The sequence below is a fragment of the Passer montanus genome, unplaced genomic scaffold (assembly GCF_014805655.1).
Source record: "Passer montanus isolate IOZ18808 unplaced genomic scaffold, ASM1480565v1 scaffold43, whole genome shotgun sequence".
Classification (NCBI taxonomy): Eukaryota; Metazoa; Chordata; class Aves; order Passeriformes; family Passeridae; genus Passer; species Passer montanus.
Window position 1 is genome coordinate 3367185 of NW_024369151.1, and position 15595 is coordinate 3382779.

Below are 15595 nucleotides of genomic sequence, written 5' to 3' on the forward strand. Positions count from 1 at the left end.
AAGTAGGAAGAATTATGGGACTCAATGGAAGGTTTATTTATATTAGAAGTTAAGTTCCTTTGCATCTCTCTATTACCTTGCTTTGACCTTTCCTTGATCGCAGCTGGCCAGGCAGCAATGACAGGGAATATTGCTTCCATACAACCAAAACATGGAAAAGTCATAGGGATAAATCAGATTGAACTCTCTCATCTTCTTTCCCATGCCTTGTCTATTTCCACTGTCTGTCCCCCTTCTATGCCTCCTCCATGTATTTGGAAAGCCAAGAGAAGACTGAAAAGCCACACGTCCCAATGGCACAGAGCCCCATCACTGTTTTTTCTAATCCACCATCACCCTTCTTCTTTTCCACACTCATTTTGCTCTACTGTGACCTTCCTGCCCTCTTCTTGTTTGTCACTCTTCATGTTTTCCTTTTTTCTTTTATTTTTTCCCCTAGAAATAACACAGCTTGCTGCCCTCTGTCCTTTCCTCCTCTATATTCTTCCCTGCTACTTTTCTGCTAACATCCCCATCCTCTTCTCAGCACCATCAACTCTTCTGCTCACTGGCACATTTCCCTTTTTGATCTGGTCCTCAGGAAACAAGAAAATTGTTAATTTGAAGGAACTTGTCCATCTTGTAAATATACGTAACTGCTGTTGTCAACTCAGGTACAAACTCAATATAAGCTTTTTTTTGGACCCATGATATCTCCTTCTCTGCTGGGATTCATTGCAAACCCCAAAAAGGAAGGCATGGGAAGTATTCTTCATTTCAGAGAAAGGCTATGATGATTTCTTCATATATAAGCAAATTGCTTACTTCTTTTTAATTCTGATCGGAGATAACTAAAAACAGACAAAACACAGTCAAAGTTATGACTACTCAAAGGATAGTTAAGAGAAAATTAAGACTATTTTTTTGCAAAAACCTCCCTTTTTCTGTTTCTTCACTCACAGGGCTATGTTCAACAAAAGGTTTTTTTTCATTTTAAGTGCTTTAAATATTTTTGAGCGGGTGGTGAAAATAATTATAGTCATCATGACCAACAAGAGCTGATGACTCAGGCAGGGGTAGATGGAGAGATGACAACCAACCCCAGATCAGGGGCTGCAGCTCTGGTGTGTAACATCACTTCACTTTTGTCCAGAAACACTGAGCTGTGAGGTAAAGGCTCTGTTTGGTGTAGAGCCATCACTGATGACTAATAAATGTTGCCACTAAGCTTCTGGAGAACAGTGTTGGAATGACTCATGGCTAATTCAATCACTGACGTCATGACAGCCACTGTTGGTAATGTCACAGCTTATCGCTTTGCAGTGGCAAGTATGATATCACCATGGCTGGGCTGGGAGCTGCTGCATGAGTCAGAGCAGAGGAACATGCTGGTGCTCCAGAAAAGAGCTCCCTTCTGCACAAAATACCTCTGCAATCATCTGCAGTTGGGGAGGGGAGAGAGAAATCCGGGGCTGATTTAATGTGGCTTCTCTTATCTTTGAGGGCAGGGCAGGAGGGCTCCTCCACATACCTTCCTGAGCCCTCCAGAGCCTTTTGTTTTCTTCTTCTTTGAATTCCAGCCTCATGCCCCGGCTCTCTTCCTCCCCTCAGAGAGAGATGGCATTGCTCCGGGGTTAGCACTTTGTCAGTATTATTTCGGATAACTCCGAAGTTGGCTCACTGTTGAAAATATGCCTTGTGGGTTGAGAAGAGTTCCTGCAGCAATGCTCAGGGATTTCAATGGAATATTAGGGATTTTTGAAGGGTTAGTGGCTCATAGCTGTGCTTTGTTTCTTAGGAAAAGCTTATTTCTTTTCAACATATGGTATAAAATAACAAAGAATGTAAAATACACTGAGACTGGGCTACTTTTAGCTTAACCTTCTGAAGTCAAGTAGGTCATAGCAGAGGCAAATAGATCTATTGTACCTTTTACCTTTGAGGTGTTGGCCAAGAAAGCTTCCTGAGGAAAATGAGTCTCTAATGAGTATTATGAATCATATTTATCACAGTAGTCCCCAAGGACTGAGAGTCCCCAGCTGAGAATGGCTCCTCATTGTGTTGGAGTAGTGACTCTAATACTAACAGATGCTGCTCCAAAAGGTTCCAAATTGAAATAAAAGGGACAGATTCAGGGAAAAGATATAACACAGAAGCCAAATGAAGAATGTGATGGCACCAAACCCTCTGTTAAAGCCATGGCTTTGGAGAGGAGGGGGTTGGTGTATGAAACAAGCTTCCTTTCAGAGAGGAACAAAATAAGGAAGAGAAATACAAAAGATGACAAAGCCCGTGTGGCTTCCCCTATGCTATAGCATTTCCTGAAATAAGCACTGCCTGCCTGTCACCTGAAAGCAGAGTCCTTAATGATTTAATGACATCATCTAGAGTGAGAGAACGCACAGGACAGATGAATGCTCAATGCAGTTGAATTTGTCACATCGGCTGAGGGGGCTTTTGATGTCTTACAGGTGTAACAACATTTCAAAAGAAAATATTCCTGCTGAACGTTGTTAACTTTGCTCACTGTTCTTCTCAGGAAACAACAGCAACTTGACCTGCATGGAGGATGGGTTGTGGTCCTTTCCTGAGGCCCTGTGTGAGCTGATGTGTCGAGCACCCTCCATCGTCCCCAACGCGGATCTCCAGACCTCGCGCTGCCGAGAAGACAAGCACAAAGTGGGCTCGTTCTGCAAGTACAAATGCAAACCAGGTTACCACGTCCCTGGATCCTCCAGAAAATCAAGAAAGTACGTGAAAGACTAAATCTGTGCCATCAGCCTGGCTCAGAAAGCCATGAGTTACAGTGATTTTGGAAGGGGTTGTTTGTCACAGACTCTGTGTGCCATAGGGATTAGCATGGAGCAATTCCTTCATGCAGATAGCTGTGAAGTGTCAGTTTAGGTACCCAGCTCACTTAGGCTTCTTTAAAAATCCTGACCAGTACTCAAAAAACAGACTTTACCTTAGAAATACCCCTTTGATATGCAACCTGGGGAGTCCCCTTTGAAACCCTGCAGAAAAGGGTTAGTGCTGTCGTATACTTCTGACTCTGCACAAACCCACTTCAAACCAACCACAGCCCACAAGCCTGGGAAGCTGAGTTCTTGGGAGATGTGTCCAAGGCCAAAAGAGGAGTTTAGGCTGGGCAGCTCAGTGTTGGTTTTGCAAATAATTGTTATTTTTGCTCAGAGACCTCATGACGCAGATTCACAACTTGTTCCCCAAGCGTTAAAAGCTCCAGCACACCCATCTCCTGCAACCTGCTAGCAGAGCTCAGAGGCTTTAGAGGCTCCCAGCTGACTCAGCCACTCACTAAATATTGCTTTTTTCTGCACAAAAAGGCGAGCCTTTAAGATCCAGTGCACGCAAGATGGCACGTGGCTGCCAGGCGCCTGCGTGCCTGTCACCTGTGACCCTCCACCTTCCAAGTTCCACGGGCTCTACCAGTGCTCCAACGGCTTCCAGTTCAACAGCGAGTGCCGAATCAAGTGCGAGGATGATGACAGCCAGTCGGTGAGTCCCCCTTACCCAAATCACCTCAGCCCACACAAGTCTGGCTTTTTCATATCTTCCCTAAGGACACTGATCTTGGAGAGGCCAAGGGACATTGAGCTCTTCCAAAACCAGGGAAATGCAGAAGGGAAAATCATATTGGAAGTTGAGGGAGAGCCTGGAAATATTATTTTTATGACAGTAGGAACAGTATTAACTATTACTTGTAGAGAATTAGAAGTGACTGACTTACTGTTTTTGGACAGTAAGTGGCAGAAAAATCTGCCACAGTGGCTTTATGATCTGGCTAGAAAATCAGGAGCAACAAATCAAAGTAAGTAGGATGTGTGTTATCTATACATATCCCATGTATTCATTCTGTTTTACCTCTCTTTTTCTCTCCAGTTCTTACCATTTTATGCCTGTGTGTCGTGTGATAATTTAGCACCATAGGGATTATAACTATTCAGGTGAATTCACTCTAAACTTCCAAGTTTTTCTGGCTGTGAAGGTGTCATTTGGCATCAGAGGTCAGATCCCCATCTGGCACAAATCAGTGTGTTGCCTTTGGCTTCCTGGGAGCTGTGTTCACTGATATGAGAAGGTCTGGCCTCTACTATCTTATTTGAAATGCCTAGTTTTCCTCACCAGAGGTAATTATAGTTTCTGAGATAAGTAACTTCTCCCAGAAGTGCTGCTGCTCCCTCTGCTTTGGAAGACAAAGTGGGGATGTGGAAGCTGCAGCAACTTCAGGCACTGCTTGGAGCAGGGTGTGCTCTGACAAAGGCTGTTTCATATCATCAGAATTCAGATCATCAGATCAGAATCTGAGGACCTTTAAAAAGATACCAACGCTGCTTTAGGGGCAATTATGTGAAAGACACCTCTGGTACCTGCTCCACATGTTAAAAGCCCCTGTTCCCTGTCCTCTGGCCTGCCTTCTGCATGGTGACAACAGAGCCCCAGCGTTTCACATCAGGGCACCTGGGAAAGTTTTCCCTGTTTAAGACTTGGAGTGAGGTTATGAGCAGTGTGAAATGAGAAGTTGCAGGCATGGGTGCAGAGTGGGTGGGAGCTCTGGGACACAGCAGCTGTGGCTTTGTGCATCCACCACTTGCTCAGAGGGGCAGCATGTCCTGTGCTGTGTTCCAGCACTGCTAGGGCGGGGAAACTGGGAGCTCCAGGGCGATGACAGCTGGTGGAACGGGCTTGTGTTTGCTTTTAAATGAGGTGAACATGAAGAGGAGCAAGCAGAGGAATCAGGGTTACAGCAGTAATGAAGTAAGCTCAGGAAAGGGAGAGACGCAACTCTGTCTACTCACTGGGAGGGAGAGGAGTGACTACTCAGCTGTGAAAGCACCTTGGGCAAAGGAGCAGATAAAATCTTGAGAAAGGTATTTACAGTGAAAAGTATTTTCAGATATCTCAGAAAATAGTCTACAGAAGAAGAGCAAGGGCTCCTGGCACAAGCCAGAACCACTTGAGAAGTGTTAATTATTTAAGGATTAAACCCCACTAAGTCTCTCTCAGCTATATAAGGTGATAATACACATTGCATCCAAGCAAGAAACCCAGCAGGGGTTTTCACAAGAGATTTTGCAGGTCAGGGAATGATGGACAGTATGTTACTATAGCAATGGATATCCTGGGATCTCTGAGTATGTTGCTGATACTATACAAGGGTACCCTCAAGCACAGCCAGCTCCAGGAACATAAATCAGGTTTCATGGCTCATCTTTGAGAATCACATTTGAACCCTGGCATGAAAATTGCAAGGGAAGTGCACCACACTTGCTAAAACAGCAAATTGTGCTCAATTATAATTTAGCAATTTATTCCTGGCTTTGTCACCATGCTGGAAGACCATTACTTGGCTGCACATACAGCATCTCTTAATCACCAGGAATGTAATGGTCATTTAAGCAGGTACCTCCCCTGGCACCAGAGCAAGGGTCTTCCATTTCTGCATATTGTACACAAATCATATCAACAGTCAGATCTAAATTAATCAATCTCTGCCAAACTGGCCCTTAGGTGAGAATCACCAAGCAGGATCTCACCCTGAGTCCATCTGCTCCATTATTCCTTTCATATGATTTCCTTATTACTTCTGGCAATGGCCAGATGTCTAGAGAAGGGGAAGCAAGTCCCACACCGGAGTCTGCTGCTAATACCACTTTGCATCTCACTAAACACTATGTTCATTAACAAAGCTGAACAAAAAAAGGGAAGCATTAGGATATTAAGGACGAGAATATCACTGAAGGCTGAGCCCTTTTCCATGCCAGTACCAGGGGCTTGTGCAGGTCCCTGTGCAACAATGGGTGTGAGTTGTGGGGCAGAGCTCCTCCACAGGGATCCCAGCATGGACAGCACATTAAAGAATCCCCAAATATATCCAGCATAGTGTCCAAGAGCAGGGTGGGTAGATTGCAGGCAACGTGTCTGGCATGAAAACTGGGAGCGGAGAAGCAGAGATCCTGCATGATTCTCCCACCCAGTAAGGCCCCCACAGGAGTTTTGGAGCCCAACAACACCAGACCAGCTCCTGTTGAATGTCCCACATTGCCCCATGGCAGTTGGGCTCTCAGATCCCACAGAATAACTTGTTTGCACAGAAATCCTCAATGCTGTGTGGATAGATCTGACAAAAGATTGCCTGTGCACTCCTTTGTTGTCTTTAAAGGGCATGATATTTCCCCTCGGACTTTGGTATTCATTCTTCACTATCATACGAAGAATCTCTTCTATAAGAGAAATGTCATATTCTATTCCTTACTCATTCCCACACCAGAGGATTTTTCGTCCTTCCCACCTGCCTCTGTGCATCTGTCTCAGCCCCTTCGCCTGCTGTCACTCAAGGCAGCCAAGCTCTAAAGAGCACGTTCTGCCCTGCTAAGCTCATGTCCCACTCTCCCTTCCTCCTTCAGATGGCCATTGGGGATTCTTTCTTTTTCAACAGAGATGATGTAACAGGTTAGAAAATGCAAAGAGGAAAAAGACTGTCTGCATTCAACACCACCTCTCTGTAACAAGGAGGAAGGAAAATGGGATGAAAGCACCTTTATTGCAATAGGAGTGGGGCTGTTCTAAGGTGTAGACCCTGCAAGGGGCTTATGAAGACCTTGAATTGCAGAGAAGAGATGTGTTTATTTCTCTCTGTGTGTGTGTGAACACTGTAGGTTTCCTTTTCTTTATTCTTTGGAAGAAAACTCCTTCTTACCCCTCCTAGAACTGGCAGTCCCAACCAGGGGCTTTTTCAGCTCCAACAGAACTTCGCTCCTAGCTCAGCTCTGCTCACTTCTCACCTCTCAGTCTCTCCTTGCTATTTTTTTGTTAATCCTCATTATCTCCTTCCCTCATTCCCAGGGCCGTGGGAGCAATGTGATCCACTGCCGGAAGGATGGCACCTGGAGCGGGTCCTTCCACCTGTGCAGAGAGATGCAGGGACAGTGTGCTCTGCCCACCCAGCTCAACAGCCACCTGAAGCTGCAGTGCGCCGGCGGCTACGGCATAGGTGGGTGAGCAGGCAGCAGGAGGCCAGGAAGAGGATGGGAATGGCAGGGAGGGAGGAAGGAGTCCTTCAAGTAACCTGTTTGTCCAAGTGAGAACCTGCTACGGGAGACTTTTCAGGGAAATGCTCTTAGAAAACATGAAGCTCTGAGAGGTCAGGCATCATGTAACATGCTCTGACTGCAGGCTCCTTGCAGAGCTTCCAGTTTCATGATGCGCCTTCTTGGCCAGCTGGTTTTCAGGGGCAGAAGCATGCCAGGCTGTGCCAGAGACACATCCAGGCTGCAAAATACAGGGAGGGATTGTACCTGCTTTTGCTCTTACACTTTCATAATGCCCCACTCCTTCAGCCACATGCACAAACCCGTGCTCCAGAAGCTGAAAGGCAGTGAGTTGACAGGAGAATGCAGCGCTAGGATAATTCAGGTCTCCCCAGAAACAGTATGAGACCAGCTAAGCATTCCCTTTGCTATGAGAGTTGTTTAAGAGCTGTTTTAAAGGGTCTGTTTTCATCCTTTCTGGGGTACCTGTTCCCTGTGCATGGTGTGATGACCCCTGTGCTCATCTTGGCTTCGTGTCACCAGACACAGGGAGGGACAGACACTTTGTGCTGTACACGCTATATTGTACTTTCAGCCCCCATTTCGGGGGTCTCCCTGCTGTAAGGGCTGCAACAGGAGCTGCACTGCCTGCAGCCCACACAGGTTTGTGAGGCCCCTTCCTGCAGCCCCCCTCCCAGCCCCTGCCATCCCCCTCCTGCCTCTGCCTGTCCCTTTGAACTTGGAGAAATTTCCTCCTTGCACGGCTCCCTCATTATATCGCAGCCATGCGGAGGACTACGAGCCTCCTTGTGTTCCCTCCCCGGGGAGGAGAACACGACCTGGATGAGATCACCGCTCTGTAATGATGCCAATTACAGATCATATATCAAAACAATTCCGACCCGCTCCTCTCCACGAGCGTGGTGGAGCACGGCAGAGCGAGCGGCGAGGAGGCTGCTACGACTCTTAATGTGGAGAGGCGTTTTACCCTTGAGACGAGGTTACCTCCAGGGCCAGACAGGTTTTTGCAAGGAGAGAAACCCCAGTTGCTGGTTTGGAGGGGAGCTTCTGAGTGCTGGGTGCCTGCCAGCTCTGGCTCCTGTCGCAGTGACTGTCAGCAGGTGCCAATCCCAGGGAGTGGTGGGCCTGACCCCAGGATGGGACCACACAGCATCATGGAGGTGAGGGATGCATGGGGCAGACCCCCCCACAAGAGTGTGGCTCTCTCTGGAGTGGTATTTAGAGCTCAAAGAGGGCACAGTGGTCACTGGGTTTCATTCTCAGCAGATGGAGACATACCACACACTTTGTAGGCTCACCCAGCACCAAGTGTTGGGATCAGATGTTGGGGTTTTCCTCTCTTCTTTGCATTTTTGAAAGCCTGATCAATGTCCTTTTGAAAAGTGTCCACCACGCTCATGGAGAGGAGCCAGTCATTCACTCTGGGGGTGGTGTCAATCGGCCTCATCCAGAAGGTCTTTGAAGCCACTTCCAGGTGTCCTGGGAAAGCAAAACAAACCTCAAGCTCTCCCCATCTTTCCAGCCTAGGTCTGGCTGCTCCCACTGACTCCTCCAAGTGGAGAATGTGAGAAGGCAGAAGCAGGTGGGAAAAATAATAGCAACCAGTCGTGGTCACTATGAATCCCACACACCTTCAGTAATTCCTCAGACACCTAATCTGCCCTTCCAGGCTGAGGCGTGTGTTGAGCCAAAGGTTCAGTTCTTCAAACCAGTGCAGAGATTAATTCCTCCCCCAGCGCTGATTGGAGTGCAGAAATCCTAATGACATGTTTGCAGCAGCTGTGCCATTCAAGAGTGATTTTCCAGGGGGGAAATGGTAATGGTCCAACACACAAGGGCTTATGGTTGTGTCACCACAGGGCTCTGGGATATTGCTGCAGAGTATCACAGCATGTTTTAATAAAGAAAGGACAGGATTCCCACTGGGCATGACAGTTAATCAGAGAAAAAGCAGGTTTATGTGTGAACAAAGCCATCATTACCTTTCTGCATACTTCTTATTGACTGTGGGACTTGGGTGATAGCTGGTCTCCGATATCATTAGGTTTGGTCACCCTTTGGAAGATTATTATTGGATGTTTGTAAATCTGACAGATCAAACAATAGGTTTCTGCCATGTCACAGGTGAGATGAGTTCAACAGCCTCTCCCTAATCAGCCCCACGGTTTGAAAGAGCCGTTGAAATGGAAAAACCTTCAGATTGTCTTGATGATCTGAAAGTGCAAAACCTGACCCCCTTCTTGGAGTTAATAGCCAGAGAAACACTTAGATTTGCAGCTTGTTCAAAAAGGCCCTGGAATACCTGCCACCCCCACGCTCTCCTGCTCAGTACAGGGTTGTACTCAGCACTTCACGTGTGGCTAGGAGATATGTGATAGTTATGGTTGACTGCTAATTGCAGTTTAGGAAAAATGAGCCGTAATCCTGTCCTTCAGCTGGAAGGATGCTGGAAGGGTCAGAAGCTCCCTGCTTTATGCTTTAGCTTTATCTCCTTTGTGTTTTGAACAGGCACGGAGTGTACCACCTCCTGTCTGGATCACAGTCACGAGCCCATCCTCCTGCGCGTGAATGAGACTGTGCAAGACATTCAGCACTGGATGAACCCTCAGAGAGTGAAGGTCAGTGCCTGGCGACTGCACGAACCACATCCTTTGTTGCATGTTTATGAGCAGAGAGTGATCAGTGTTACCTGCGCAAAATGGGGAATTTGCAACTTTAGGAAAGAATTCCTGATTTTTCTTGTGTCTGTTCCAGTAACATAGTGGCTTTCTCTCCAAGTGGCTTTCTCTCTGTGTTTACCAAGTGAAAGTCAGTTCAAGGTAGAGGCCTCACATCAGTGGGGTTTGATCTGGAAATGGAATCCATGCCACAGGAAGATGTGATGGACAGCTAGAGAAAGGGCACTGGCCAGGCTTTATTTTCTTCCTCCTGTTCTGTATTTTGCATTCTTTGGGTGGCAGGGCTGGATTTTTCTGTGCTACTTCTGGATGACAAAAGAAGCTGATACAGAGGGTTTTTCATTTCCCGACCCTGCGGAGATGGCTGAGTGCTCCCCCCGCCCCTCCGCCCGCATGCGAGAGCTGCCTGCTCAGCACAGCCCCTTCCAGAGGTCACCACTTCTCCCTCCTGCCTGCTGCAAACACAGAGCCAGCATTAGCTGCTCACACTCCCCGTCCTGAGCGTCCTCCAGCACACACCAGTGGCAGCGTGCCCTGGTGGGGATCTGCACACCATGTGCAGTGCCTTGCACACACACACTCAGCCCTGCTGGCAGCAAACAGCTGCTGGGTGTCATGACCACACTTGGGTGTCAGTGAGAGGCACACTCACCTAACTCTTCCTGGAAACCCTCTTGTTCCTACAAACAAACCAGGTGTTTGTAGCTTTGTGGCATTTCTGCAGGTGTGGAAATCAAACTGGACACATTTGAGCACATGGTGGAAGACCATGGCACATCAGGTGTCACTAGGTTGCAAGTTACTGATGGTGCTTGAGCAAACACCTCTGGCTTTTACATACTTGGTCCTGGCTTTGCAGGAGTCTGTTTTACACACCTGAACTCCATTAAGAAGGAGAACAAGCAGCCAACACAGCTCCAGCATGTCTTGAGCAGCTTTGACAGTCTATTTGCTTCTCTACATGCCTAAATGTACACCTAGGGTTTGGGATTTTTGAAATCTGGCCTTGGCTGTGGGTAGCAAGTGGCTCCAGAACTCTCCACCACTTTGAACTTCACTGTTTCATGCAGAGCAAGAGAATAAATCTGGGAAAGGAGTAGGAAACCTAAGTCCAGAGAATATGACAAGCTCATAATGTCCTTCCCAGCTTCCCATTCGCTCCAGACGCTGAGGTTCTGTGACTGCCTTAAGCCAGGGCTTTGCCAAGTTTCTGGCATAAAACATAAAGAAAACCCCTATCTCTGTATGAGGGGCAATTTCTCACTGGCCCTTTCCTGAGTGCCAGACTTTAAAGTGGTTTGTAATTCATGGGGAAATAAAGTGACAGCTTCCCTCCTGTTCTCTCTGCACTCCTTCACTTATTGATGCGGGTTGGTGGAGGGAGCTGTAACGAGTTTTATACCTGCAGGTCTCTGGAGGGCTCATTAGGCAGCAGGGAAAACATAGAGTAGTAAAGGGGGAGACAAGGGGAGTGAGGGATGGAGGAGAAATCATGGTTTCCAAGAGCACAGCGGTAAATAAGCCGGTTTTTTCCCCCTGATGGTGAAGATCTTGCAAGAGTTTAGGCCCTGAGCAGATACAAGTTCCACTCCACAAATGCTTTGTAACTAGAGGGTGAGATTTGGGCTGGAGTACTTTTGTTGGGAGGGAATACATGCCAGAAGGGATTAAAAAAATCCCTAATTAAAAAAATTGGTAGCTGTAAAACATCCATCTTATCCAACTCTGCAGATAACAGGATGTCACCCACAGGGAGAGTCACCTCTTGGGGAGATACGAGGAGAAACTCTGCCTCGTGGGAGTGGGGACATCCTGGAGAGATGGGACTGGGATGCCTTGGGGGAAGGTCCCCATGGCAATGTGTTATATATCATTAATAACCCATGTCTCTGTTTATGGCCAGTGACAGCTTTGCTGTTGTGCCATATGAGCACAGGGAGCAGCTGGTTGCATTTACACGGCCAGTCTTTGTGCATCTCAGAGTCCTTGAATGACGCAAAGGAAACACTTTTTGTTGCTTTAATTTCAGGCACAAGTAAAGTACAAATGAGGGCAGGATGGGAAGACGATAAAGGCAGGACTGATCTGTGGTGCTTACCTTTGAGAGGATGGGGACAGAGAAAACACAGGGAGAGCTGACAAGGAAAAATAAATAATTTGTCTGTAGCAGCTCAAGCAACATCTGTTATGGAAGCAAAATGGAAAGAAGGAACTATCCCTTCTCTGAGGGTTGTTTAGAGCAGAGCTGTGCAAATCACTTGATTTTTCGGTTCACTCAAAGTTCTCTTAAATTTAAAAAAAAATTCCTAATCAAAGGGACTCTTTTGTTATTGTGATTTTTGGTGAACCAAAAAATTGGAAGAAATAACATGTTGGTTTGAACATAACGTAGCATTTCATTTCCAAGGAGATTTTGTAAACTTTTTGTTTAGTGAAAATTAGAGAAAAAACAAAAACACAGCAAAGACTTAGAAATTAAATGTCCTCTTAAACAATAAACAACAACAGATATTTCATTTCACGAAATGTCTAAATATTTCTGTATCTTTCAGAATTGGTTTAGGTTGAATTGCTTTATTGGGTCTGAAACAGTTTGCTGAAATCAGTATAAGCTGGCAGTGTCTTCCAAATCAGTATTTTCAGCAAGAAAAAAAAAAAAATCACCTGAAATTTTCTATGCCTCTGTTCTGCAGTGGGGTGTGTTCAGAGCAGCCAGTGCTGTCCCCACGATTTTCCTTTCACTCTGTGTGGCACACAGAGCTGCTGAAGACACCGATGGGTAGAGCTGCCAAGGCTGACTGTACAGGCAGTAGGGAGAAAAAAGGGAAATATCTCCGAGAGACAGCTTGACAGCTCTTTCCCATTGACTGCAGAGAAACAGAGCAGACACCTCATTTCTTATGTTGTCTGAACTTGGGTTCTTGCCTTAGTGCTGAGTAGGGATAGGCTAAATAGTGTGCAGGCATGTGCATGCCTGGGAGAGCCTTCAAAGGGTCTGCATGTCCCAGCTCTGCTGGGCTGAGCGTGACCATGGCCCCTCTTCCCATGCAGACTGCAAGCCCTGGGATTAAAAATGTCCAGAACTCGTTAGTGGGAATGCTCCTTAAATACTCCCATAATCACTAAATCTTTGCACTTTTCCTCCTTCCTTCCCCTCTCAGTTTTTTTCTGTTTGTTTTGGGGTTAGTATTGTTTGTTTGTTTTTGTTGTTGTTTTTGTTTTTGTTTTTGTTTTGTTTTGTTTTCTGGTTTTGGAGAGCTTTGGGCTCATTTTGCAGCAGGGAAACTGAGTCACAGAGCAGTGATGTGACCTACTGTGGTGCAGCAGCTCCACTCCTGGGAAGGCAGGAGATCCCATTCCATCTGTAGCTACAGGAGGAGGCAGCCCCCAAGTCCCCTTTCCTGGCAGCAGTGGCTGATCCCCTCACTCCTAAAGCCCACGGTTAATTGTCCTGTTCCTTTAGTGCCTGAGGAGCGAGTTAGCTGAGAGCAGGAGATGCCTGTCCCTGGGCTCCAGCCCAGCAGGGACACTTGAACCATCTAAGGTGGAGGAAAGCTCTCCACTGGCCTCTCTGGGGGAAACCTGATCCCCTCTGCAGCCTGCAAAGGGTTGACATCATTGTGTTAGCCCCACCAGGGGAGGGAAGCTCCAGCACCGGAGGCACTGGGTCTTCCTTCAAAAGAAGAAAATGACAGCTTGATTTGCTTCCTTGGCTCTTTGTCACCTATTGTGGGAGCACAGCCCGGCTCCCTCTCCCTTCACAGCAGATGGAGTCCCAGCCACCCTCCACAGATGTGGCAGGGTGGCGTTCCTGGGTGGGGACAGGACCCGAGTGAACCCACCTGGCTGCACAGCTGTGCTGCAGGAGCTGGTGCACAGGGGAGCTGGGGCCAGCAGGGCAGCAGATGTCACCATGGGGGTCTGGAGCACAGGGCAGCACGGGGAAGGGACAGGGCTCCCAGGGACAGTGGCCAGATGGGTTTTACTTCCCAGGCACCACCTGGCATGTGGTGGATGTGGTGCTTCCATGCACCATGCCATCCTTTGCTGACATTCTGAGCACTCATTTACCTGTCTGTGCACACCGACTCCGTCAGATCATCCTCATGTACCACCTTCACCCATCCTTCATTGCTTTCTATACATTTGTTTATTTCAGGTGCCCCAAGCACCACCCTGTGGCACCTGTATGCCTGTTGGAACTGCAGGAGGCACAAACAATGCCCAGCAATCCAAATAATTCCCAATTTCTTGGTTTTCTAGCCCAGTCTCTCCCTCTGCTCACATCCTCTCTCCCAGTGGACTGCACACAGCACAGCAGCAGCCTGAGGGTGCAAACAGGCTGGGTGGTAGGAATTGAGGGCTTGAAAAACCAGTTAAAGGAGTCAGGACTATGGCCTAGGGTTCTTCCCTCTACTTCCAGCTCCAGGAATGTTAGCAGGATTGAATTCAGCTCTAGTGGTCTCTGTAGCAAAGGATGATCCAAGGGAAAGACAAAGTAACTGGTATGAAGCTGCTGGCAAGTGCCACTCCAGAGGAATGGAAATGTCCAAGTAACCCAGTGATTCACCTGGCTCCTGGCTTTCCTGTGCTGTGGAGAGCATGGGCTCATTCCCATTCCCTGGAGGATGCTCAGCCCATGGCTGTGTTTGGGATTGAGGATGACCTTGAGTGAGCACTCAGAGAGAATTGTCTCAGCAGAGACTTCACCTCCCAGCCATTCCTTTAAGGGAGGTGCTGGTGTTTTGATGCTTGAAGGGTCAGGAAAACAGTCAGTGCATCCTCTAAAAGGGATTGCTCTCATGTGGAAAGCTCCTTTCTGAAGAGCCTGGTTCAGGGCTATTTGGTTTCTTTTGTTCACTCTGCGTGCTCACACACTCACACAGACTGTGAGGTTTTGTAAATATTGATGCTTCTTACCAGGGGAATGTGAGGTGCTCTTTGGAAGTGCACTTCTTCCACTTATTGTCTGCTGGCCTTGGATACAGGAGACAGACCCCTGAGTTTTTTCCACTTCATTCTAATTCTTGGGTTCAAATGCTCTTGAACTGCTTCCTTTACTCTCCCCGCTCCCACTCTGTTGATTTGCCTTGTTTATTTTTCAAACCTAGAAAAGTTTCCTTTCTTCCCCCTCTGAAGTGCAATAAACAGAAGGGGGTGGGGGGAGAGAAAAGCCCTCACCATTTGTGGCAGGCAACAGCCTGGAAATCTCCAGCTGTCTGTCAAGAGCGCGCTGGGGGAATGTGTGACACCGCGGGGCCCCCGCACCTTGCAGCCTCCCTCCCTCCTTCCCAGGGGATAAACAACATCCTCCCCTCCCCAGCCACCTCTCTGCTCACACAGACAGGCCCTGTTGCGAGGCAGGTGGGGCAAGCTGGGCTTGACTAATAGTGGAAAATCCAAGAGCATCGGAAAGATAAACAGCCCGAGTCAGATAGTATAAAAGTCCTTTTTTCTAGCACACGCCAGGTAAGCCTCAAATGACACAAACTGTAAAAACAAGCTGAGGTTCCCCTGCAGATGGAATAAATTAGCCCTCAGATGAACAGGGGAAGGGATGGCTTGTGCGTTGGGTCTTCCCAAATGTTAATCCCTTCCTTCCCCAGGCCTCCATCCAACCCCAACCCCACACTTTAGGTGAGTGCCTGTGTGTTCATCTTGCTCAACTGGACACTGTAGTGTTTCATCTATGGGCAACAACCCCAAAGGAACATCGTGCCTGATGTTCTGCTGGATGGATGGGAGTCCTATCTTAAGGACGCCCATGGTGTGGAACCATCATCTCCACTGACCAGCCAAAGTTTTCATCCACTCTTTAAATCTAGGTGTCCTTGTCTCTGTCATTGTCTAGGAGGCTGGTCATCATTT

The 15595-nt window shown here is 47.5% G+C and overlaps 1 protein-coding gene across 2 annotated transcripts in view; it reads left to right on the forward strand.

The window, feature by feature from the left end:
• Window positions 1–15595, forward strand: part of PAPPA (pappalysin 1) — a 175030-nt gene that overhangs the window by 143364 nt on the left and 16071 nt on the right. For both annotated transcript variants that reach the window (XM_039720237.1, XM_039720239.1), the window contains exons 16-19: window positions 2519–2729; window positions 3324–3495; window positions 6844–6991; window positions 9558–9667. In XM_039720237.1, coding sequence (XP_039576171.1) covers window positions 2519–2729; window positions 3324–3495; window positions 6844–6991; window positions 9558–9667 — 641 coding nt within the window. The remainder of the gene's footprint in view (window positions 1–2518; window positions 2730–3323; window positions 3496–6843; window positions 6992–9557; window positions 9668–15595) is intronic.